Source organism: Arvicola amphibius, chromosome 3, assembly GCF_903992535.2.
Source record: "Arvicola amphibius chromosome 3, mArvAmp1.2, whole genome shotgun sequence".
Taxonomy (NCBI): Eukaryota; Metazoa; Chordata; class Mammalia; order Rodentia; family Cricetidae; genus Arvicola; species Arvicola amphibius.
The window spans coordinates 90,188,609-90,213,970 of record NC_052049.1 but is presented as its reverse complement, the minus strand read 5'-3'; the positions used below and the strand labels follow the sequence as shown (position 1 = coordinate 90,213,970).

Sequence of the window (25,362 nt, the reverse complement as noted above, 5' to 3'; positions counted from 1 at the left end):
CTTTTCCCTTTGGGCTATGTGGATTGGAGACAGTTTTGCTATGCTCTGCACTCCAGCCTTGAGCCTCCCCTTCCTCTACCCATTCCCTCCCTTCCTTGCCTTTTTACCTCCATCTCCCCTCCTGAGACCTCACCTGGCTCATTCCTCCTGCCTCAGCTCCCTGACTAGTTGGGATCACAGAGCATTTAACCCACTCCCGACTTCACTCACTTATAGCTGGGGAGACTGAGGCTTAGGGCAAGGATTCACTGTGCCAGGGTCTGCATCAAGAGCCCATGGAAGCCGACTTCTCACCGCCATAACCAAGGTCAAGTTGACTGGAGCCCTGCTGACTCTAACGGGCCGGCTGTGTTTCCTTGCTTCCCCGTTGTTCCTGGCCAGCTACGGAAACCACCCCTCTGTTCCGTGTCCATCTAAACACCCAGCCCTGAGGTTCTGGCCCCCAGCCAGGGGCCCGCCCAGCCCAGCCTTGGAATCTCTGAGAGGCACCCTCCATTCCAGACATGCCTCCCAGGGCAGTCATGGGACCTCCTGCTCGCCGGACATACAGACAAAGCTATGTTCACTGCCTGTGGAAACTGCCACCCCAGAAGTCCTCCCTCATGTCTCACTGCACTCCCTCTTGCTGCAGCTTGCTTACATCAGGCCTCACTTAGATGGAGCAGGAATGGGTCCCATCCAGGATTTCTCAGTGGATGCTTAGTGCTTAGTCTCACAGGCCCTGAGAACACAGCAGGAGACCACACTTGCAAAGCTTCCTGCTCAGGGCAGGGGGACACAGTTCAGCAGGTAAAGTTGCTTGCCACCAAGTCTGAGTTTGACCTCCGACCCACATTTTGTTTGTTTTTGGAGACAGGGTCTCACTGTATTGCACTGTTTGGCCTAGAGCTTGCCATGGGGACCTCCAAATGCTGGGATTGAAGGTGCTCACCACCATGCCTGACCCACGTAATGTAAAGAACTGACCCTGCCCCCCAACAGGTTGTCCTGTGACCTCCATATGCGCAAGCCATAGCATCCCACCCCCCAAGTAAATAAGAGCCTAAGTCAGTGTCACTGCCTGGAGACAGCCTCATCGTGTAGCCAGGCGACCCTCAAACTCTCAGAGGTCACTCACTGCCTTCGACTCCGGAGTATTGGGATTAAAGATGTACACTAGCATGCCCAGAAATAAGCATCATTTTAAAAATACCCCTGCGGAAAATATGCGAGAGACCCCAATAAGAAAATGAAAAGTATTCACATGGGAAATACGTGCTCAGATCAAAACGGAGAGAAACAGAACTGGATCATGGTAGTTCACTGGGTGCTGGCCTCTCTGTGCCCTGTGGCTGTAATCTTGAGCATACTCTTAAAATTGTGGTCTATTGCGACAGCATCCTGAACCTCCTCAAAATGGTGTGTCCTGACAGACCATTGTGCTGGAGGTGTGGCTCAGTGAGAACCTCCTGCCTAGAATCCCCCAGTGAGGGGCTGTGGTGTGGCTCAATGGTAGAGCCCCTGCCTAGAATTCCCAGTGAGGGACTGGGGCGTGGCTTGGTGACAGAGCAGCTGTCTAGTGCTGGGAGACCCTGGGTTCTAGCCCTAGCACTGTGAATCATGGTTGTGCGGCCTGGCTCTGTGTGTACTGTTTATGTTCTCGGTCAGATCTAGGCTCCGTGGTGTCTTTCTGACTCAGTCTGTTCGGGTGCAGTATCACAAGTGTATACACCTAGCACTCAGTAAGCTGAAACAGTGTAGGTGGGTGGGAATCACCTCAGCTTCAAGGCCAGCCTGGGCTATAGAGTGAGTCGCTAAACATCAGCAAGTAACAGGTGATGGAGAAGATACAGCCTGTGGGCAAAGAAGCACTAGGCCAGGGCACAGTGGGATCCAAGGCCCTGGGATAAAGATGGACTTGGGCTGATGAAATCTAGTAGACAGAGTTAAGGTGTTGGGGAATCCCAGCACCCAAGGGTGAGTTCCAGAGGATCCTGTGCACTGATGGTGCAGTGTCAGAGATGGGATATGAGGTAAGGCCAGTCACCACGGTAGGTCTGCTGAGCTTGGTAAGCCTGATGATAAATCATGGTGCACTCCTTGGAGGAAAAGGCAGAGCTGTCTTTAGCATCAGGCAAGGTCTGTGTTTCTCAACAGAGCAGGATTTTCTTGCTCCAGCTACAGAGTGGGGGAAACCCCTCTCCACAGATACACACCCAGGCTTGAGAGAGATGGGCAGACTGGACCCAAAGACCTAGGGCCCTGTCTACTCCAATGATCCCAAGCCAGTCAAGTCAGGGCAGAGTCAGCGAGCCCAGGCAAGCCAGGACCGGTACAAGCAGCCCTGTTCTGGCTTGACATGAATCCCTGGGCTACAGAGATGGCCCAGCTTGTACAAGCACAATGACCTGAACTGGACCCTCAAAACCCATGTAAAAAAACCACTATGTGATGGGATACACAGTCCTAATGCTGGAGAGGCCAAGATGGGTGGATCCTTGGGGCTTGCCTGCCAGCCTAGCCTATTCTACAAACCCTGTCCCAAACAGCAGACTCCACAAAGCAACAAAGACTGCATACTCAGTGGTAAAAAGCGCTTGCCACTCTTGCAGAGAAACTAAATTTGCTTCTCAGCACCCAACCACCTGAAATCCCAGCTCCAAGGATCTGATGCCCTTTTATGGCCTTCACAGTCCTCTCTTACACACACACAAGTACATATACACACATGTAAATGATAAAACAAATCTTAGAGCTGAGTGTGATGGTGTGTGCCTTTAATTCCAGCACTCGGAAGGCAGAGGCAGATAGGTCTCTGTGAATGTGAGGCCGGCCTGGCCCACATGGTGAGCTACAGGTCAGCCAGAGCTAGAGAGTGAGACCCTGGCTCAAGCAACAGAAAAGTAATTTCTATTGTTTATAGAAACATTGGAAAGTGCAGAAAAATTTAGACCGCCAGACTCTGCCTCCCCCACCTAGGTGTGGCTGCTCTCTAGATTTTTGTCTGTTCTGTTTCTTTGAGATGGGGTCCCATTCTGTAGGCCAGGAACTGGCCTAAGACTCATGGCCATGCTCCAGCCTCAGCTTCTCTATCATAGGCACAGCTCCCGTGAGCATTTCTGTTCTTTGGCTTCTGTGCGTTTGGGCTTTATGTTTGGTTTTGGTTTTAGGAGTTTTGTTGTTGTTTGTTGGTTTTGGTTTTTGGAGACAGGGTTTCTCTATATAGCCCTGGCTGTCCTGGCACATGCTTTGTAGACCAGGCTGGCCTCGAACTCACAGAGATCTGCCTGCTCTGCCTCCCGAGTGCTGGGACTAAAGGTGTGTGCCACCACTGCCTGCCTACCATTATGTGGTGCTAGGAATGAACCCAGGCCCCAGACCCCACACTTGCTGTGCCAACGCTCTGCCTTGGGTCACACTCCAGACCCGCTTCTGAATTTTTATTTTTTCATTTCATTAATATATTTGTTTATTTATTTGGAGACAGGGTCTCAGGTAACCCAGTTAGTATTGAACTCAATGTAACCCAGGATGACCTTGAATTCCTGATCCCCGCCCCCCCATACCTCTACCTCTGGAGTGCTGGGGTTACAGGTTGGAGCCACCATGCCTGGTTTATAGGATGCTGGGGGTGGTACCCAGGGCTGGAGCAAGCTTGGCAACGCTCTACCACTCAGCTCCATCCTCGATCCATTTACTTTGTAAGAGCGCATGTATTTGAGACAGTTCCGTTTTGTAGCCCAGGCTGCTCTTCTCTTGCCCCTGTCTGACTTGCCAGAGCTGGGATTTCAAGTGTGAGCCACTGCAGCCAGTGTGAAGTTTTCAAGGGCATAAGAGAAGAGTATGTTTTTAATATCTGGCACCACAAAACTTATTATTATTTTGCTTGACTTCGTTTATTTTTTCAGCTGCTAGGGATGGAACCCAGGGCCTCAGATATCCTGGGTAAGCAATCTGCTGCTGGACCAAGCCCTAACTCCTGTGCTTTTTTCATACGTCCTAAACCATATTTTCCTTTCGATTTTCCCCAGTCACATAAAAACGTAAGGCATGGTAGCACACATCTATAATTCCAACACTTGCAAGAATGAGGCAGAAGGATTGCTGTGAGTTCAAGACTATCCTGGGCTACATAGCAAGATGCCATCTCTTTTGTTTGTTTGTTTTTGTTTTTGCTTTTCAGTGTAGCCTTGGCTGTCCCAGAACTCACTCTGTAGACCAGGCTGGCCTCTAACTCACAGAGATCTGCCAGCCTCTGCCTCCTGAGTGCTGGGATTAAAGGTGTGTGCCACCATTACCACCGGCCAGCTGCAAGGTGCCATCTTGATAAAGAAAAAATTTTAAGTAAAGACAGGGCAGGGGGGGGGAGGGCTGGAGAGATGGCTCAGAGGTTAAGAGCATTGCCTGGTCTTCCAAAGGTCCTGAGTTCAATTCCCAGCAACCACATGGTGGCTCACAACCATCTGTAATGAGGTCTGGTGCCCTCTTCTGGCCTGTAGGCATACACACAGACAGAATACTGTATACATAATAAATAAATAAATAAATAAATAAATAAATAAATAAATATTAAAAAACAGGGTTGGGGGACATCCCTACTGGAAGAGGGCTTGCCAAAGATGCATGAAGCCCTGCGTTCCATCCCCGACATCACATACCACATAAACCACATACATAAATGGTACAGTGTCAGGTACCTCTCATCTCAGTGCTGGGAGGTGGAGGCTTTTTAAAATTTTATTTATCATTATTATTATTATTATTATTATTATTATTATTATTATTTTGCTCTGGATCTTCCAGAGGATCTGTTTGGTTCTCAGCACCCATGTCAGGCAGCTCACAACCACCTGTATTTTCCCGGTCCATTGGAGCCGCCCCAGGCACCTGTATGTGCACCTGTGTGCATGCACACACACACAGGCTCACAGACTTGATTAAAAATAAATCTTAGAAAACATGTCAGGTGGTGGTGGCGCATGCCTTTAATCCCAGCACTCAGGAGGCAGAGGCAGGCGGATCTCTGTGAGTTCGAGGCCAGCCTGGTCTACAAGAGCTAGTTCCAGGACAGGCTCCAAAGCCACAGAGAAACCCTGTCTCAAAAAACAAAAACAAAAAAAACAAACAAAAACAAACAAAAAAAGAAGAAGAAGAAGAAGAAAGAAAGAAAACATATAAACATAGTTGTCTGACTATTTATGTAATCTCACAGAGTTGTTCTTTTGGTTTTTTTTGCTCTTCACGCCAGGTTTCTCAACCAAGTGGTGGCAGCGGTGGTGACGCACGCCTTTAATCCCAGCACTTTGGAGGCGGAGGCAAGCTGATCTCTGTGAGTTCAAGGCCAGCCTGGTCTATGGAGCTAGTTCCAGGGTTTCTCTGTATAACAGTCCTGGCCGGTCTGGAACTCACAGAGATCCACCTGCCTACGCCTCCTGAGTTCTGGGATTAAAGGTGTGTGCCATCACCCACACCCTGCAAGTCTTACCTATATTTCAGTTACAGCTTTCATCCCATTCGTTATATATATTTTTCTTTTTTTTTTATTCTGCCTTGTTTTTTAGTTTTCTGATACCATCATGGCCAACATATTTTGTCTCCTTTTGAATTACTTGCAAACTTTTTTATTTATTCTGTGTGTGTGTGTGTTCGCATGCGCACGCCCAAGTACAATTTTTGGGAGTGGTCTCTCTCCTACTGTGTGAGTCCCAGCAGCAAGTTCCTATCCATTGAGGCATCTCGGCAGCCCAGGAGTTTGCTTTTTGAAGAGGAAGTTTCTCGGTGCTGCCCTGGCTGGCTACCAGGCAGTCCTCTTGCCTCACCCTGCCCATTCTCGGGGCCCTCAGGCATGCGCCGCCGCCCTGGGCCTTCCTATCCCTTCTACTGTCATTGCTGCACCCCACCTCAGCCGCTTATTTAGCTATTTTATGTCCTTGAAAAACATGCCCTGTGCCTGCCTGATTTCCTTAAATGGTCTTGTGTTTCAGAAAAACAAGATCCTCTCTCTGTTTCTTGTTTTTTCCACTTTAACTTTTTTCCCTCCAGTGCTGGGATGGGGCCGTGGGCATCGTGCAAATCAGGCGGATGCCACACCGCTGGACGCCTGCTCTGATTTTCATTTTCATTATTTTATTATGTTTGTTGACTTTGTGGAGTTCATGGGCCAGAGTGTGTGGAGTGTATGGAGGGCCAGAGAACAGCTTAGGAAATCTGCTCTCTTCTGCTACCTTGTGAGTCCTGGGGATCAATCTCAGGTCATCAGACTTGGCAGCAAGCGCCTTTAACCACTGAGCCATCTTGCCAGCCCCGCATCTGGCTGTTTCTGCACAGGCTCTGGGAATCTGAATTCAGACTCTTGTGGCAAACACTTTAACCTGCTGAGCCACTACACCAGCTGCTTTAGGTTTTGAGTTTGTTTTGAAGTAAGGTCTTACACAATTGTCCAGGCTAGCCTTGAAGTTACTCAAGCCTGGGCAGACCTTTGACTTGTGATTCTCCTCAGCTCAGCTCCCCAAGTCACTGGGCTAGCAGGCCTGGAGAGCTCTGTGTGTGTGTGTGTGTGTGTGTGTGTGTGTGTGTGTGTGTGTGTGTGTGTGTGAACAGTGTATGTATGGGGGTGAGAACACAGCCTTAGGTGTTGCTTTGAGGGCAAGTGTTCTGTTTGCTGCTTTTGTGCCCTGCTAACTGGCCTACGGCTTCTGAAGATGCTCCGGCTGTGCACCCATCTCTGTAGGGGCCCTGGGATTGCAGACACATACAGTCATGCTGGGGTTTGTGGGATTTGAACTCAGATCCTCATGCTTGCACAGAAGTTGCTGTGCTCGCTGAGCCTTCTTCCCAACGCAGGTAATTTTTAAGAGTCATTACATTTTTATTTACGGGGGGGGGGGGAAGGGTGTCGGGGGAACAGCTTGCAGGAGTCAGCTGTCTCCTTCCACTGTGTGGATCCCAGAGATCAGACTAGACTGTCAGACTTGGGGACACACATCTTTACTGCGAGCTCTCTTTCGACCCTAGAAAGGTGTTTTTCCACTGTTGCCTTTTTGTTTTTCAAACAGGGTTTCTCTGTACCCTTGGCTGTTCTGGAACTCGCTCTTTAGACCAGACTGGCCACTCACAGAGATCCGCCTGCCTCTGCCTCCCAAGTGCTGGGATTAAAGGCATGCGCCACCATGCCTGGCCTGGAAACCTGTTAAGCCTTTTAAGCCTGTTTTTTTTCTTTCTTTTCTCTTCTTTCTCTTTTTCACATGGGATCTTGCATATATGTAGTACAAACACATATGTGTATATGCATAGCACATGCAAACATATGTAGTACATACAGATATATGTGTATGCATAGCGCATGCAAACATATGTAGTACACACAATTATGGAATACACATAGTACACATATACATAGTACATGCATATACATATACACATATATAAAGTGCATGTACATATATATATATACGTTGGCTTCAAACTCATGCCCCTCTGCCCTCAGCCCCCAACCCTAGTGCCTGGGCTTATGGGGACAAGCCAGCACACCAGGCTATATCTAAGGTTTATTGTCCTGTTTTTATTAGGGTGTAGGACACTTTGGGGAGGCAAGCATGTTGCCACAGAAGGCACATGGAGATCAGACACCAGTCCTCACTTTGTTTGAAGCAAGGTTTCTCTCTTGTTCACTGCTAGGTGCCAAGGCTAGCCCAAAGACTTCCAAGAGCCCCTTCTCTCGGCCTCCCATCTCACCATGGGAACCCTGGGATCACATTCCTCTACCGTATCCAGCTTACACATAGGTCATCGGGCAGGTTCCCCTACCCACAGAGCTCTGCCCCACCCCCAGCCCCAGCATTTAGACCAGGAGCTTTAAACCAAGCCTGGTGGTCTATGCGTGTTATCCCAGCACTCGGGAGGAGGCAGGAGGACTAGCCTGGGGTTACAGAGAGAGACCCACCCCAAAGGACAGCAGAAAGAGCCTGAGGACGCAGCTCAGTTTCTAGAGTCCGGGCTTAGAATACAGGGAGTCCCAAGTTTTATCCCAGAACTTGGTAGAGTCGTTCAGCCTGGGCCACATGAGGCCCTGCCTAAAAAGAGACAGTGTACAAGCGGAGCCGTGGCTCAGTCAAGAATACTACAGTAGGGTTTGGGGTTTAGCTCATGGTGGAGCATGTGCCCAGCAAAAGCAAAGTCCTGAATTCGGGCCTCAGCACCAGACCCCCGCCCCCCCCCAAAAAAAACTACAGTAGTGGACACAAACCTGGGGTTCCTTCCCCAGTACCACAAAACAGTACTAAATAAATGAGAGTTTGGCACACCCCAGCACTGGCTCGGTGTGGATCCAGTCCTGGTGTCAGCTCGGGTCACCACACCCTAGACTATACTCCTTTTGGACAGATTTGTAGCCAAGTGTCTCACTCCACCCTGTCTTGCCTGTACTCAGCTTGTGGAGGAAAAGCACTTAGCTCCTTGCAGAACTTAAGTAGCACCCAGGAACTTCAGGAAGCAGTGAATTGCTTATGTTAAAAAAAAAAAAATTTGGTGGTGGTAGCTCCTTTAATCATAGCACTTGGGAAACCGAGGCAAGCAATCACTTTGGGTTTGAGGCCAGCCTGGTCTATATATGGTGTTTCAGGCCATTAGGGTAACATAGTGACATTAAACAAAATATTAGATTTAAAAAATATGTATGCTCGTAAAGAGTCCTGACACTCTGACCTTCCACGAGGCTGTGCCCATGGCGGGAAGGCAGTGCCTCGGGGACAGCAAAGCTTCCACAGGGTGTGAGGAGCACAGGCAGCTGCGGGAGTGGAAATCGCACTGTGGTTCCACACTGGAAGCTGGAGTATTGTGCGTTCGTGGGGACTGAGCCCAAGAAGTCACCCGTGTCAGTGTGGTGGCATACACCTTTGACCTCAGTGCTCAGGAGGCGGAGGCAGGACAATCACCTGTTCTACATACTGTGTTCTAGGCAAGCCAAGGCTACACAGCGAGACCCTGTCTGAAAAGAGAAAAAAAAAGAGCTGGTGGGGTGGGTCAGTGGTTAAGAGCACTGGCTGTTCTTCCAGAGGACCCAGGTTCAATTCTCAGCGCCCACATGGTGGCTCACACCGTCTGTAACTCCAGTCCCAAAGAGTATGATAGATATTCTCTTTTATGCAGGCACCAGGCATGTATATGGTATACAGACATACGTGCAAGGAAAACATACATATATACACACACATACTAAAAAAAATCTTTAAAACCTAGAATAAATGATACATGGAGTAAAACATACCCTCTTATGTGTGTGTGTATGCTGTCTACGGGAGCCTGAGTGCAGAACCAGTGTTCACACAGGTTGCCGGCCTTGTAGAGCAAATGCCTTTAACTGTCTTACCACTAAAGCCATCCTGGTAGCCCCCCACCAGCCACTCCAGCAGCAGGAAGCATGTTTCACATGATCTGTAGCTGACCCATCTCTAGAAATGACGGTGTCTTGGTACATAGACTTGAGGGACATGGAGCTAGCTCTGTAGACCAGCCTGGCTTCAATCTCACAAAGATCCTCCAGTCTCTATCTCTCCTGTGCTGGAATTAGAGACGCGCACAACCACACCCGACCTCCTGTACTTTATCTTCTCCAAGGAAATTTTTGGCAGAGTGGGGTTTGATCTGATTGGTTGATTGATTGTGCTGATTGTGGCACTGAGATCGTAATCCAGGGCATCACGTGATAGACAAGTATTCTACCACCAAGCCACGCCCCAGCCCCTCACTGGAGGATTCTAGGCAGGCTCTTTACTACTAAACTGTGTCCAGGTCCCAAATTTTAAAATGGGTTTTTGTTTTGTTTTTGTTTTTTGGGGTTTTATTTGTTTTGTTCTGTTTTTTGTTTTTTAGAGACAGGGTTTTTTCTTTAGCTTTAGAGTCTGTCCTGGAACTCACTCTGTAGACCAGGCTGACCTCAAACTCACAGATATCCTCCTCCCTCTGCCTCCTGAGTGCTGGGATTAAAGGCATGTGCTACGGCCGCCCGCCGTTTTTAACTTTTTCTAATGGCTCCGGTCCCATTTTCCTGGTGACCAAACTCACACATGTTTAAGTTAGATAAAACAGTCTGTCCCTCACATGGCTTAGGGAGAGGTTGCAACTAGGTGTGTTCTTTAAAGAGTAATGGCGAAGGGCTTAGGGAGGCTGCTCTCTGGTGAAGAACTTGCTGGGATCTGTGAGGATCTGAGTGAATCTGGGGGGAGCAGCCTGGTAAAGCTGGGTGGAGTGGCTCATGACCCCAGCGCTCCTAGAGACAGGAGAGTTTGGAGGCCTGTAGGCCAGCCAGTCTGGCACACAGTGAGCAGCCAGAGACCCTGTCTCTCTACAAGACAGACAGGGATGACGTGACGATGACCAGAGGCTCTCCTGTAACCTTCGTGCATGCTGTGGCAACTGTACACACACAGTCATACACACACAGTCACAGCTACACACACAACTACACAGACACTCACACAGGTGCAGACACACACACACACACGAGATAAAGAAGAGGAAACACCAGGCAGGGGAGCATGCCTGTGATCCCTGCATTTGGGTGATGGAGACATAAAAATTGCTGCAAATTCTAGGCCAGCCTGGGCTATGTAGTAATACCATGAGTTAAAATGAGTTAAAAGATGTTTTTTTTGGGGGGGGAGGGTGCGTGGGGGCGTTAGAGATGTTAAGACACTTGCTCAGGTCACACAGCTCCTAGATAGGAAGTTTGAATCTCTGTTCTGGCCACCATGGTCTTGACCACAATTGGATTTCTTTTTCTCTAGAAAATACTCAGGATGACATAGAGTGTGAGAGAGTTGGTTCTGAAGCCAGGACTCTGAGATCTCCAAGATCTCTCTACCACTGGCGGGCTGCCGGCTGACAGTGGTTTCAACAACTCACTGTGCCTCAGTTTCTTCCCCCTGTGAGCTGAGCCCTTCCAGGGGTGGAAGCTTTGATATAAGGATTGTCCAGCGTGCTCTGGCTGTATGGTGCAGAGCCATCGTGACTGTCGGGCTCTTTGCTCGATGTGCCGTGGGCGTCAGAGGACACGTCCGAGACAGGCGGGGTCACCCACAGGCCTGGAATTTACCAGAAGACTAGGCTGGTAGCGGTCAACTCCAGCTCTAGGGTGACGGATGACAAGCTTGAGTGTGCGCTGCTTATCTGTGTGGATTCTAGGGATGAGCTTGGTCCCACGCTTCCAGTCAGCCCTGCCCCAGCTACTCCCCTCCCTTCCCTTTGTGTGTGCTATTGTGTTGCATGCCGGTCTTCCCAGGGTGAAGCAATTGTCCCACACATTCTTGTTTTTCTGTTTTGTTTGTTTGAGACAGGGTCACACTGTGCAGCCCTGGCTGACCTGGCGCTTACTCTGTAGACCAGGCTGGCCTCAAACTCACAGAGATCTGCCTGCTTCTGCCTTCTGGGTGCTGGGATTGCAGATATACACCACCACCACGCCTGGTTTAGGTGGTGCTGGGGATGGATCTCAGGGCTTGGGAAGGCTAGGCAAGTGCTCTACCATCGAGACAGCTTTGTACATTTTAGAGACAAGGTCTCACTCTGTAGCCCAGGCTAATCCTTCCACCTCTACCGTACTAGCTGGAGCACCACGCTAGGACTATTTTATTTTTTGATCTCCATCTGGTCCACATCTCTATTCACCCCAGGTGTCCCACAGTCTCCTGCAGAGCCTTCCTCCTCCGCTGCACACCCTGCTGCAGCGCCCACGAAACAGTCCGAGAATCCTGAGCAGGCAGCTGCCCCGGACACCACTGACAGGGAGCCTACAAGGCCAGCAGCCTCCCAGGACACACAAGTGGCTGAGGGAGCAGGTGAATAGACATTGGCGAGGGAGACGGGCCCCTGGTCATCCAGAGTGGACTAGGAGTCAAGGGGCACTCATACTACATGGTCTCTTAGACAGAGTCTCTGTAGGAGGGCAGTCTACCTTGAAGAGGAAAGAGGACCCTGCAGATCCCGGAGCCCACCAGAGGAACCTCCAGTTTGTGGGGGTCAATGGCGGGTGAGTGATCTCCAGCCCCCAGTGGCTCCCCTAAGTCCTTCATACTGTGACCCTGAAGACTGGGGACAGGAGGCCTGTTTGTCCTGCTGCTGAGAGTCAGTCCCAGCTGGGCCCCTCACTGCTAATCCCTCAAGTCAAAGCATGGGCATATAGAATAAGGAAACTGAGGCAAAGGAATATGTGCACCTGGTTGGGACCCATTCAGTGGCTCTGGCACCCGTGTGGGTCCAGTGCACCCCAAAGGGCCTGATCAGATTAGAGCCGCAATATAGCACCCCAGGTCTGCAGTGGCGGCTGATTGACAGTTCTGGTGTGACATGGTTAGAAATGGAGGGCCACAGGCACGCCAGTCCCCCAGCGAGGGGCTGGAGCGCAGACTCCAGGCACCTGCTTGCCTAGCGTGTGACTTGCACTGGGATCATCCCTGATGGAAAATGTGGAGAACCAAGGCCCAGGGCGGTCATACTGGTTCCTCCTATACCCATTCCCATTAGTTTCCTTTCCTTTCCCGTCGCTCCTTAGTTACGAGTCATCCTCAGAAGACTCCAGCACAGCGGAGAACTCGGAGCACGAGAGCACAGAGAACGAAGCCCCAGAGCCACCAGCAAGGGCTCCGAGCACAGCTGAATGCTCTCAGCTCAGGCCTCCCGGGACTGCAGCAGTCAAGGCCAGTCTGGAAGAGAGCCAACTGCCCCAGGAAGCTCAGCGTGTGCCCGAAGCTGAGGCGTCATCAGAATCCAACTCCGAGGAGGAGATTCGGTCAGTTCTCTGGGCAGGATGACGTTAGACAGGGTAAAGGGTTGGGATCTGCTGCTGCCTGGGATCCAGCCATCCAGGCTTCCTCAGCCGCTCATATTCCAGTCAGACAGGAAGCCGTGCTTCTGAGTGTGTCTGAAAGTTTTCTTTTTGAGACAGGGTCTCACTATGTAGCCCTGGCTGGCCTGGAACTCACTAAGAAGACCAGGCTAGCCTTAGACTCAGAGCTCTGCCTCATGTGTACATGTCAGCATGTGTGTCTGTGGATGCATGTGTGGGACATGTGCATGTGAAGACTGAGGGTCAGTGTTGTTTATTCCACTTTTTTTTGGTTTTTAGTTTTTAGTGTGTGTGTGGTACTATATTGCATGTGTGTGTTATTGAGACTGTGTGTTTTGTGTTTGTGTGTATGGTGTGGATGCATGTGTTTATATAGATATATGTGCACACGTATGCATCCATGTGTACGCACCCAGGACTGGTGCTCAGTGTCTTTCTTCTTCCACCGCTCCACACCTTATCTGCCGAGTCAGAGTCCCTTCCTGGCCCAGCTGGCTGTGCTGCCCTGTCTAGCTAGTCTGTTCTGCAGATCAGCTGTCTCCCACCCATGTGCTGAGGTTGCCACTGCCTGCCATACCTATCTGGCCTTTCTGTGGCTTCCGGGAATGTGGATTCCTGCCCGCACACTCAGACTACAAGTCCTTTCCTACTGACCCAGCTTCCCACCCCCTCCCTTTTTATTTTGAGATAAGGTCTCAAAATTAAGTTGCCTAAGCTAACCTTGAACTCACTCTGTAGCTCCGGATACCTTGAATTTGCAGCCCTACTGCCTCCGTATCTTGAGTATTAAGATCATAGACATATGTGATCAAGCCTAGTTTATGGGGTGCCAGGCTGGACCCCAGGGCCCCATGCCTAGGGCAAGTCTAACAGTTGAACTACATCTCCAGCCCACTCTTCATACTTCTTATGTAAGAGTTGCTAGGTTGCCCAAACTAGCCTTCAGCTCACTGTAAGCCAGGCTGGTCTTGAACCTGCAATCTTGCCTCCACCTCCAAGTAGCTGGGATTCCCAATTAAGTCCACCAGCCCTGGCAATGAACCTGCCCTAGTGAGTTTGAAGCTAGCCTGGGACACATGAGACCATGTCTCGAAAAGTGGGGAGAGGCCTGGAAAGATGCCTCTCCATTTAAAAGCACTAGCTGCTCTTCCTCGGGACCTGGGTTCAATTCTTTTTTTTTTTTTTTTTTTTTCTGGGTTCAATTCTTAACACCCACATGTGTGATGACAAAGCTTTTCCTGGGGAGACACAACACATGCATCTGCTCACCCCAGATGAGGAGCCCATGACAGACTAAAGTACAAATACCGCCAAAGTCCAACTTCATGCACCAATGAGTTCCACTGGGGATACCTAGAGGCATATGGGTGAAGAGTTACTTATAGGAGCAGAAATGGTTCCAAGAGAGCTGCGTCACCAAGGCCCACCCCAGCACGAGTGACAGCTCACACAGCTGGGAACCTGGAGCACACTGCACAGCCGGCAGGCAGCTGCAAAGGTTGGAGAGTGTCCTTCCCAGGTGCCCTGCCCAGGTGGCCTAACCGTGCCTGGCAGCTGGGCTGGTTTCTGCTTCTTCTAGGCAGCTGGTTGGGTCTCAGTCTTCTTTGCAGGTCAGCCTCCTTTCCTCTGAGGCAGTGGTCCTCAAGCTTTCTAATGCTGTGACTCTTTAATACAGTTCTTCATACTGTGGTGACCCCCAACCATAAAATTATTTTTGTTGTTACTTCACAACTGTAATTTTGTTATTGTTAGGAATCGTAACATAAATATCTGTTTTCTGGTGGTCTTAGGCGATCCCCGTGAAAAGGGGTCATGACCCACAGGTTGAGAACCGCATACCTAGGGGACCCCTCTGCTTTTATTGCTTATTTTGGCAGGGTCAGTTTCAGGGACTTTCCGGGACTATTTTGAGTGGTTTACCCTCTTGTTTAAGGAGCTTTGTGCAGGATGGGTTGTTTTAATCTCAGAGGAAACTGTTACAACAATGTGGCAGCTCACAACCATCTGTAACTACAGTTCCAGAGAATCCAACACCCTCTTCTGGCCTGTTGGGACACTGGCCACACATGATGCACAGATATCCGTACATGCAGGCAAAACACCCACACACATAAAATAAAAATGGATAAGTCTTTTTTGAGATTATAATCTGATAATAACATCTTCCCCTTCACTTTTCTCCTTCTAAATCTCGTACCATTCAGATTCATAGCCTGTTTTTTTATTGTTACTGCATATGTGTATATGTGTATGTGTGTAAACATACATATTCCTAGATAAAATCTGTTCACTCTGTATAATGCTACTTGTATGTGTATTCTCGGGTCTGACCAAAAATTCATCTTTTAAAAAGTAATAAGGGGCGGGGGGGCTGGAGAGAGAGATGGCTCAGTTGTTAAGAGCACTGGCTGCTCTTCCAGAGGACCCAGGTTCAAGTCCCAGCACCTACATGGCAGCTCATGGCTGTTTGTAACTCCAGTTCCAGAGAATCCAGCACCCTTACATAGACATATATTGCAGGCAAAATACCAATGCACATTAGAAAGAGAAGAAAAGAAACAAAAAAATGCCAGCAGTATTGTCACATACCTTTAGTCCCAGCACTCATAAAGAGGCAGGTGGATCTCTGTGAGTTCCAGGGCAGCCAGGGCTACACAGAGAAATCCTGTCTTGGGGGGGGGGGAGTAAATAAAAAGCTAAAGGCAAAAATAAATAAATGTTTAGAAAGTAAAATAATGTAAGCCTGACCTTATCTGTTCCTGGCAGGATGGAGCTGAGCCCTGACCTCATATCAGCCTGTCTGGCCCTGGAGAAATATCTGGAGAACCCCAATGCCCTCACTGAGCGAGAACTGGTAGGGAGGATCCCTGGGCCCGAGGGTGCCCCTCCACCCTCACGCTACACCTCCCCACCCTCAAGGTCTCTGCACTCACTTAGTGAGGACCCAACCATCAAAGGTGTCACTAGTGGTGGGTAGGGCTTGAGTCCTGACGTTGGTGCCGGGGTCCCCATGGCTGGGGACCAGCCTGGATTCAGGTCTTGTTTTGGGGATGTTTGGGGGACTCCATGTTTTCGCTGTAGACACTGTGTCTGTCAGTGTCTCATGCTACGATTCCTGGGTCCTGTGCACCCCAGGGTCAGCGCTGCCACTGTAGCTGGCAATGGCCATTACTTTGTTTGTTTTCATGATGTCCCCTGTAACCAACGCTGGCCTTGGCCTAATTTGTGGCTAAAGATGACCCTGAACTCCTGATCCTCCTGCCTTCATCTTCCAAGTGCTAGAATTCCAGACCTGCCCCTCCACGCTGGACTTGTTTGTTTCTTGAGACAGGGTCTCACTATATAGCCCAGGCTAGCCTGATCTGCCTAGTGAAACAGATTTCACTGCTAGCCTCGAACTCATTGAAATTCTCCTGCCTCTGCTTCCTGTGTTTGTTTCCAGAGAAGTTCTCAGTACGTACCCCGATTTGGCCTTGGACTCTAGATTTTCCTTCCTTGGGCTCCCGAGGGCTGGAATCACATGTACTGCTTGCCCGGATGAGGGCACCTCTGTCCTCACTCCCCACTCCTGTCTCTATCCAGAAAGTGGCCTACACCACAGTACTTCAGGAATGGCTGCGCCTGGCCTGCCGCAGTGACGCTCACCCTGAGCTTGTACGGCGACATCTGGTCACCTTCAGGGCCATGTCTGCCCGGCTGCTGGACTATGTGGTCAACATTGCCGACAGCAACGGTAACACCGCTCTGCACTACTCTGTGTCCCATGCCAACTTCCCTGTGGTGCGTCAGTTACTGGACAGCGGTAAGCCTCCAGGCCGGGCCAGCCTGATGGGCTAAGCGGGGGGCGTGTCTTCCTGAGCTCCCAGTCTGAAGTTCCTGCTCCCTGTACAGTTGGATGGGGGTGGTAGGCAAGGAGTACAGCTTCCCAGTCTAATGGGGGAGGCCCTGTGCTTTCTCTCTCTGAGGAAGTTTCCACTCTGCTGATCTGATGGAGGCAATACCACCTTCTTAGGTTGGATAGAGGGGGAATGTGCCCTTCATGGAACAATGAAGGAAGCGTTGCCCTCCCTGTCTCATGGAGGAATGTAGCCCAACCAGTCTGGTAGAGCAGGCTAGGCCTTGAATTCGGTCTTGATGTTACATTGCCAAATGGTACCTGTGTGATGGACACACTGTTTCCAACGCCCTTGTGAGAGGAAGGCTGTGGCCTCTGGACTGCCGATTGGAGAGCACACGATATTCAGGCTGGCAGGAAGAAACCTGTCTTCCCTGGTCTGATGGAGAAGGCAGAACCTCCCAGTCTATGAGGGAGGCAAGAGCCATGGTCTGATGGTCAAGGCATAGACCTGTTGGAAGGCTGAATGGCAATTCCAGATTCCCAGGGGAGCCACTGCTCCTATTCTCAGCCCTAACTGTATATGTGACATCAGCCAGGCACCCCAGGTCTGGGAGAGGAGGCACCATCTCCACCTTCTGGGACCCCCTCATCTACTAGGGTAACAGTGTGACTGTAGTGGATGGGACTCCCCATTTGGGAACAGAAAGCAGTCGGGGCTGTGGAGGTTTCGTTGTAAAAGGCGATCTGTGCAGGATCCTCGTGGAAAGCTGTGTGCGGCAGTAGGTGCCTGCGGCTTCAGTGCTCGCTGGGGAGACGGAGACGGGAGGACCCCAGCCTGCTTGGCAAGCCCTAGAACAAAGAAATGACCTTAAGAAAAAGAAAGGGGGGGCTGGAGAGATGGCTCAGAGGTTAAGAGCATTGTCTGCTCTTCCAAAGGTCCTGAGTTCAATTCCCAGCAACCACATGGTGGCTCACAACCATCTGTAATGAGGTCTGGTGCCCTCTTCTGGCCTGCAGGCATACACACAGACAGAATATTGCATATATAATAAATAAATAAATAAATATTTTTAAAAAAAAAGAAAAAGAAAGAGGGAGGGAGAAAAGAAAAGAAAGAGTGGTTTGGAGATGGCCCTGTGAATGAATACAGTGCTTTTCCTGCCACTGTGACCTCAGTTCAGGACTCCAACATCCAAGTTTTACAAAAACTCTTAAGCGTGGAGGCATGTGCCTGTAACCCTGGCTCTGTGGAGTGAGCGGTGGAGTCAGGAGAGTCCTGGAGCTTGCTGGCCACCGGCTACAATTCAGTGATGGACCTCACCTCAGCAGTGAGGTGAGAGCGATGAAGGACCTCTGTGTGTGCACGTGCAGACCACACACTCACACACTCACACGCACTCACCCTCACAAAGCTTCTAAGAAGGTGGGTGTGAGCCGGGCGGTGGTGGCACACGCCTTTAATCCCAGCACTCGGGAGGCAGAGCCAGGCGGATCTCTGTGAGTTCGAGGCCAGCCTGGTCTACAAGAGCTAGTTCCAGGCCAGGCTCTAAAAAAGCTGCAGAGAAACCCTGTCTCAAAAAACAAAAAAACAAAAAAAAAAAAAAGAAGGTGGGTGTGTCAAGATGGTTCAGTGGGTCAGGACATTTGTGCCAAGCCTGAAAACCTGAGTTCTATCCCCAGATCTCTAAGGTGGAGGGAGGGAGCAAGCAGTCCTCTGACCTCCATGGCACCACGGCAGATACCCTGATTCCAGCTGCCTAAACAGATGTAAAAATGTAGTTTAGGGAGCTGCCGAGATGGTTCGGTGGTTAAAAGTGGGCACTACTCTCACAGAGGACCCACATTTAGTTCCCAGCACCCACATCAGACAGCTCACAACTGTCTGTAATTCTACCTAAAGCATCCTCTTCAGGATCATTGGGGCACTTGTTTTCTTGTGCACGCACATACACCAAAAATTAAAACATAAATCTCTTTTAAAACAAGATATGTATTTTTGTTTGTTTTTCAACACTGAGTTTCTCTGTGTAGTCCTGGCTGTCCTAGAATTCACTTTGTAGACCAGACTAGCCTCGAACTCAGAGATCCATCTGCCTCTGCCTCCCAAATGCTGGGACTAAAGGTGTCGCCTTCACCCAGCTCTAAATTATATATATTGGTTTTTCGAGACAGGGTTTCTCTGCAGCTTTTTTAGAGCCTGGCCTGGAACTAGCTCTTGTAGACCAGGCTGGCCTCGAACTCACAGAGATCCGCCTGCCTCTGCCTCCCGAGTGCTGGGATTAAAGGCGTGCACCACCACCGCCTGGCTCTAAATAATATTTTTTAAATATTAAAAATAAACAGAGTTCGAGGCCAGCATGGTCTACAGAACAAGTTCCAGGACAGGCTCCAAAGCTACAGAGAAAAAACAAAACTAAAATTAAAAAAAAAAAAAAAAAAAAGATTCGGGCTGGAGAGATGGCTCAGAGGTTAAGAGCACTGGTTGCTCTTCCAGAGGTCCTCAGTTCAATTCCCAGCAGCCACATGGTGGTTCACAACCATCTATAATGGGATCTGGTGCCCTCTTCTGGCAGAACACTGTATACTTAATAAATAAAATCTTTAAAATAAAATAAACAAACCAAACCAAACTCAAACCCAGGTGCCTGGCTCCTGAAGGATGCATCCAGCTCTCCACAGCACATACACGTATACAGAAACCTGCTCGGCTATGCCTAGACCGAGCGCTCACTGGGATTGGCCAGCCATTAGTGCTGATGGCAGAGACTCACAGTCACCCCATGCCCACCCTCCCTACACAGGTGTCTGTCAGGTGGACAAGCTGAACCGTGCTGGCTACAGCCCCATCATGCTCACTGCTCTGGCCACCCTGAAGACCCAGGATGACATGGAGACCATCCTTCAGCTCTTCCGGCTTGGGAATGTGAACGCCAAAGCCAGCCAGGTATGGGCTGCGGTATACCGTTATGTTTTTACTAGGGATGGGGACCTTGTGCCATGGTGCACTCGGGGGTGCCAGAGGACACATTTTGAGACTCGCTTCACTCCTACTGCCGTGTGGGTCCCAGGATGAAACTCGGATTATCAGGCTTGGTGGCAAGCATCTTACCCACTGAGTCCTCTCACCTGCTCCCAGACCTACTTTATTAATTCCAGACTGGGCCAAGCGAGGTCATGATGACATTCTGTGTCCATGGGAACAGTCACCACTCTGAGACTCAGAAGCAGTATTGGCTCTTCAGGCAAGGAGCTGATGTTCAAACCTGAGTGACTCAGTCTTAGAGCGAGCTCTGGATAGCTTGCATATGATGAATCTCCGTGTGTGTGTGTGTGTGTGTGTGTGTGTGTGTGTGTGTGTGTGCTTACACACCAGAGGACCATGCATTTTAAGATGTCTCTCACTAAATCTAGGATTCACCAATTCCCCTAGACTGGCTATCTAGGATCCTCCAGCCTCTGCCTCCCAGGTGCTGAGATCACAAGTTGCACATGGGCCTGATTGTGCACAGGTTCTTTCTGACTGAACTCAGCTGCTTGTGTTTACAAAGCAAGCACTTTACCTGCTTAGCAACAATGTATTTCCCCCTCCCTTTTTGAGACAGTATCTAACAGTATACCCCAGACTGGCCCTGAACTCAGAGATCTGCCTGCTGCTGCCTCCGGAGTGCTGGGATTAAAGGCAAGCAGCACATTCGGTGTGTTTTGCCTGCTTGTATGTGCACCATGTTTGTGCCTGGAGGCCAGAACAGGGCATCAGATCACCTGTGACTGGAGCGACAGGTGGTTGTGAGCATCCACGTAGCTGCAGGGAAGCAAACCTCTGCAAGAACAATTGGTGCTTTTAACCACGAAGCCACTCCAGCTCGCAAGCCTCTTCTTACATGTTGATTTGAAATAGGATCTCATTGAGTTACCCAGGCTGGCCTGAACTGTCCCGATAGACCTGGAACATGAGACCTTTTGACATCAGGCCCCGCCTTTTTCCTTCCTCACGTCCCCTTCAGTCTCCTTCTGTCTGTAGCGGTGATGCATGCCTATAACCACAGCACCTAGGAAACTGGTCCAGTAAGATCAGGGGTAACATAGCAAGCTCCAGGCCAGCCTGGGCTACGTGAGACCTGCCTGGTAGATAATGAAAAGTAACAGTGATAGTAAAGAGGGAAGCCCTGTTCCCGTAGGTACACTCTTTTCCCGCTCTGGCTATGTCCTGTAAATGGAGTCCCCTAGCTGGGAATCAACGTGTTCAGGGAACCTCTGAACAGAAGGGCCGCAGGTTCCTGCCCATCCTGGGACTCTGCAGTGAGACTCTTAACTGCCCATCCTGGGACTCTGCAGTGAGACTCTGACTGCCCATCCTGGGGCTCTGCAGTGAGACTCTGACACACCTAAACAAAAAACACCATCAATGAATTTATGCACTCAAAAGTTTTTCCATGTTTGAGCATCCATCAGTATTCTGAATAATGCTCCTCTTCATGACTGAGTGGTGTTCTGTTGTGTGTCTAGACATGGTTTGTTTGATCTTTTCATCCACTGGTGAGCATGCATTTTGTTTTGTTCTTTGTTTTTCGAGACAGGGTTTCTCTGTGTAACCCTGGCTGTGCTAGAACTCGCTCTATTAGACCAGGATGGCCTCGAACTCACAGAGATCCGCCTGCCTCTGCCTCCTGAGTGCTGGGATTAAAGGCATGCACCACCACCACCTAGCTAGTTTGATTAAATTTTTGCTTAACTTTACACCTGTGAGTTGGAGGCTCATGGTAGGTGACCATACAGGTGGGTAGAACCAAGAGAGCCCTTCTGAGGAAGACAGCCAGGAAATGGAGGGCCCAGCGTGTGCACCCAGTCAGTGTCAGAGCACTTGGGAGCCATGGGACCGTCAAGAGCAGGCCTCTATACTGTAGCCCCGTTCTGTTGCCTCAGGCTGGACAGACGGCCCTGATGCTGGCAGTCAGCCACGGACGGGTGGACGTGGTGAAAGCTCTGCTGGCCTGTGAGGTGGATGTCAACACGCAGGATGAGGATGGCTCCACGGCCCTAATGTGTGCCTGTGAGCACGGACACAAGGAGATCACCGGGCTCCTGCTGGCTGTGCCCAACTGTGACATCTCACTCACCGACCGAGTGAGTCCCCACCCGGGTGCTGCCCAGGGAGGGTGGGCTGCACACAGGGCTTCTTTATAGTTGTGGGTGCTTTGCAGGATGGGAGCACAGCACTGATGGTGGCCCTCGATGCAGGGCAGAGTGAGATCGCATCCATGCTGTACTCACGCATGAACATCCAGTGCTCGGTGAGTGCAGATCCCTGTGCGAGAGGGCGGGACTCAGAGCCTAGCGGTAGGTGATGGGCACCTGCCATCCCAGAATTGGGGAGACTAAGGTAGAAGAGAAGGTAGGTCCCAGTCAAGCCAGGGCTACAGAGTTGAGTTTAAGGCCAGCCCCTGCAACTAAGTAAGACTTACCTCAAAAGGTAAAAAAAAGGGCTGGGGCTCAGGGTAGAGCCAAGAGTCTTCCCATGAAAGAGGCTGGGGCTCAGGGTAGAAACCCTGCCTACAGTCCCCCAGTGAGAGGCCAGGGTATAACTTAGCAGTGGGACCAGCATTCTTTCTTGAACCCTCTGCATTAATATTTGGTTGCCTAAAATAATATTTGGTGTTTTGTTTGTTTTTCAAGGTAAGTATATTTGATCATACTATGAGCCTCCTCCAGCTGGGTTGAGTTCGAGACCTGGTGCAGGGGTCAGTGAAGAATTCCCTTTGTGTCCTTAGTCTCCACTTTGATTCCTTCCCATGCCTTCTCCGCAAGGACAAGGTGACAATATACTGCTGTATGTGGTGCCTTGGAAGGGAGGGACCACCCTCCCTCCCTCTGCATCCACAGCAAATCTCCTCCTCAGAGGGATTTGAAAGGATTCCAAGAAAGAATTCTGCCTCTCGTTGCAGTTCGCTCCCATGTCAGACTACGAGAGTCCGGCATCATCCTCAGCTGAAGAGTAAATACCGGGAAGAGGCCAGTGACTCCCCAAGGACCCCAGCCACACAGCCACACAGCAGAGGCGCCTCCCCTCATCCCGCCCCCTCTCTGCCCTGCACTTCCTCAGCCTTCCTCTCCGGGGGAGTCCTGACATCTGCCAGACTCAGCTCTACAGGCCTTTCTCAGCACCCTGAGTTCAAAGCCACATTCAAAGCCAAAAAGCCAAGCTACTTTCTCCGCCCAGTTGGCGCCAGTTGCTGACACCCGGGTGTGGGTTTCTTATGGAGAACATGGAGAACAATCAGCCGGCAATTATGGGAGGAGTGGGGGCAAGAGGGGAAAATACTGTATTTTTGAGTCATTGTTAGGGGAAGGGAGGGGTCAGAATTTGAGTTGCTAAATTCGAATGTCACTGGAATGTTAGAGTCTCCTTGTCCTGACTTCACTACGGCAAGTCTCCACTAGGCCTGCTTAAAGCCCTTTGTCGCCTCATGTCATTGTCTAGTGTATAATAGGGTTTTGTCCACCGCCCTCCACCCCCAGACAGTTTTCTTGGGGGCCAGGGGAGTCTCGTGTGATTGCGTCACAATATAAGATTCTGTCACTCTTGAGCGGTCTCTCCCCAGGTCGGAAGCATTTGTCTTTTCAAGATCTGTCACCCATTCCCTCCCCCCCCACACACACATTCAAGTTGGGGCATCTCAGCACCCTGCAGTTGAGGTCCTGGCGGGCCCTGTGGCTTGGAAGTGACCATCTTACAAGGAGAAATGATACAGACTTACCCATTCCCCACAGGGAGAGCTCAGGACACAAGAGTGTTCCTAGAAAAGCCCTCAGACCTCCAGAGGAAAGAGAAAAAGGACCATTCCAGAGTTCTCCCAGCTTGGAACCCAGAACTGCTCTCCTCCGAGGAGAGTAAACAGAGGATGTGATACTGACCAAGTACAGGCGCATTCCACAGCCCATGTGGTCCTGATTAGGTGCTGGCTGGCCTCAAAACACACCCAGAAGTAGCTTAAAGTCACAGGCTTCACTGAAACCCAACGGCCAGATGAGTAGCTGTGTGTGTGTGTGTGTGTGTGTGTGTGTGTGTGTGTGTGTGTGCTTAAAGCTCTAGAGTGCCTGTTGGTGATGGGGCACAGGCTCTAGAGGGAGTGCCTGTTGGTGATGGGGCACAGGCTCTAGAGGGAGTGCCTGTTGGTGATGGGGCACAGGCTCTAGAGGGAGTGCCTGTCGGTGATGGGGCACAGGCTCTAGAGGGAATGCCTGTTGGTGACAAGCACAGGCTCTACAGTGCCTGTTGGTGACGGGGCACAGGCAGGCTGCACTTTTCCTTTAGTGGGTTTTTTGGTTGTTTTGTTTTGTTTTTCTGTTCCCGGAATCTCAGCATGTTACTGTTTTTCCTAGTTCCTTGTCTTTGTAAAGAAGAAAGGAAAGGACTTCTGAATGTGCCTTGTGATAGGGAACAGTCTTATGCAGGTCACAGCTGTACCCACTGGGCTTCGGAGCCAAACCTCAGCAGGGCAGAGTTGAGGCTGATGATCTAAGGAAAGTGCTGGGTTCTCTTCTAGACAAGTAGGTCTCTTGGTTTGATGGAATCTTAGTTGGCTTGGGTTTTTAGAGGGGTTTGTCTAAGGCGTAGAGGCTTGGTTGGCATGAGAAACAAGATGGACGGGTGGATGGACGAGTGCCTGGGTAGAGGCTGGATAGAGATGAGCAATGACAGACAGACGGACGAGTGTGTGGATGGATGACAAATGAGAGACGGACGAGTGGCTGGGCTGGTGGCGGGCGGATGTTAGGATGTAGTCTGCACGTGGATAGAGCTGCCGGTGCCTGAGGGATGCTCACAGCCTCTGGAAGCATTCTCTGTGATCCCAAAGTACAGAGCTCCTCATACAAGCCCCTGTCTGTCTCTGCCACTGCTTCTCTCTGCCTCGGGGACAGCAGGGTCAGACGCTTGTCCCTGCTCTCTTTTCTATACTCAGCTCCACTTTGCAACCACGGTACGTCCATGAAGACAGTGTTACACGTAAATGAAGTATTCTTTTCTTGTAATCATGTTTTAGGAAGTAAAAGGACTTTTAATAAAGCTACAAACAATGGCAATGCCTTTGTGGTTTTTTTTTTTTTTTTAACCCCTTCCTTATTTTTGAACTTCAGATTTTTACGCCTCGTCTTCCCACCCAGTGTATCTGATGCTGGGCCTGTAACCCAGTGCCTTGTGTGCGCTAACCCCAGCCCCCTGCATCTTGTTTTATCTCTTGCTGTTCTTGGTGTGTGCAGCTCTGGGGATTGAACCCAGGCCTGTGCACACCAGCGCTGTGCCACTGAGCCACACCCCAGGTTTTCTGATTCTTTAAGCTTTTAAAAATAAACTAAAGTGTTGGAGCTGTGGCTGAGCAGCTAAGAGCACGAGCTGCTCTTCCAAAGGACCCAGGTTTGTCCCCAGCACCAGGCACGCAGCTCACAGCCCCTGGGACTCCAGCTCCAAGAAATCCTCCATTGTGGGCACTGCATTAACACTGCACATACACACATAATTAAAACTTAAATAAGTTTTTTTAAAAATAATAAGGCTGGGTGGTAATAGTGCATGCTTTTAATCCCAGCACTGGGGAGTCAGAGGCAGGCAGATCTCTGTGAGATTGAGGACAGCCAGGGCTACACAGAGACACTCTGTCTTGAAAAAACAAAAAAACAAAACAAAAAGATAAAATAGGTCTGGAGA

At 50.2% G+C, this 25,362-nt stretch overlaps 1 protein-coding gene across 3 annotated transcripts in view; it reads left to right on the top strand.

The window, feature by feature from the left end:
• Positions 1 to 24,740, top strand: part of Kank2 (KN motif and ankyrin repeat domains 2) — a 31,086-nt gene extending 6,346 nt beyond the window's left edge. For 2 of the 3 annotated variants that reach the window (XM_038321675.1, XM_038321676.1), the window contains exons 4-12: positions 11,649 to 11,813; positions 11,902 to 12,004; positions 12,527 to 12,763; positions 15,587 to 15,674; positions 16,403 to 16,622; positions 19,460 to 19,602; positions 21,582 to 21,782; positions 21,860 to 21,949; positions 22,601 to 24,740. In XM_038321675.1, the coding sequence (XP_038177603.1) occupies positions 11,649 to 11,813; positions 11,902 to 12,004; positions 12,527 to 12,763; positions 15,587 to 15,674; positions 16,403 to 16,622; positions 19,460 to 19,602; positions 21,582 to 21,782; positions 21,860 to 21,949; positions 22,601 to 22,654 (1,301 nt within the window). In that variant the 3' untranslated portion in view covers positions 22,655 to 24,740. The remainder of the gene's footprint in view (positions 1 to 11,648; positions 11,814 to 11,901; positions 12,005 to 12,526; positions 12,764 to 15,586; positions 15,675 to 16,402; positions 16,623 to 19,459; positions 19,603 to 21,581; positions 21,783 to 21,859; positions 21,950 to 22,600) is intronic. The other variant, XM_038321677.1, reaches the window with a different exon arrangement.
• The last annotated feature ends 622 nt before the right edge of the window (positions 24,741 to 25,362 follow it).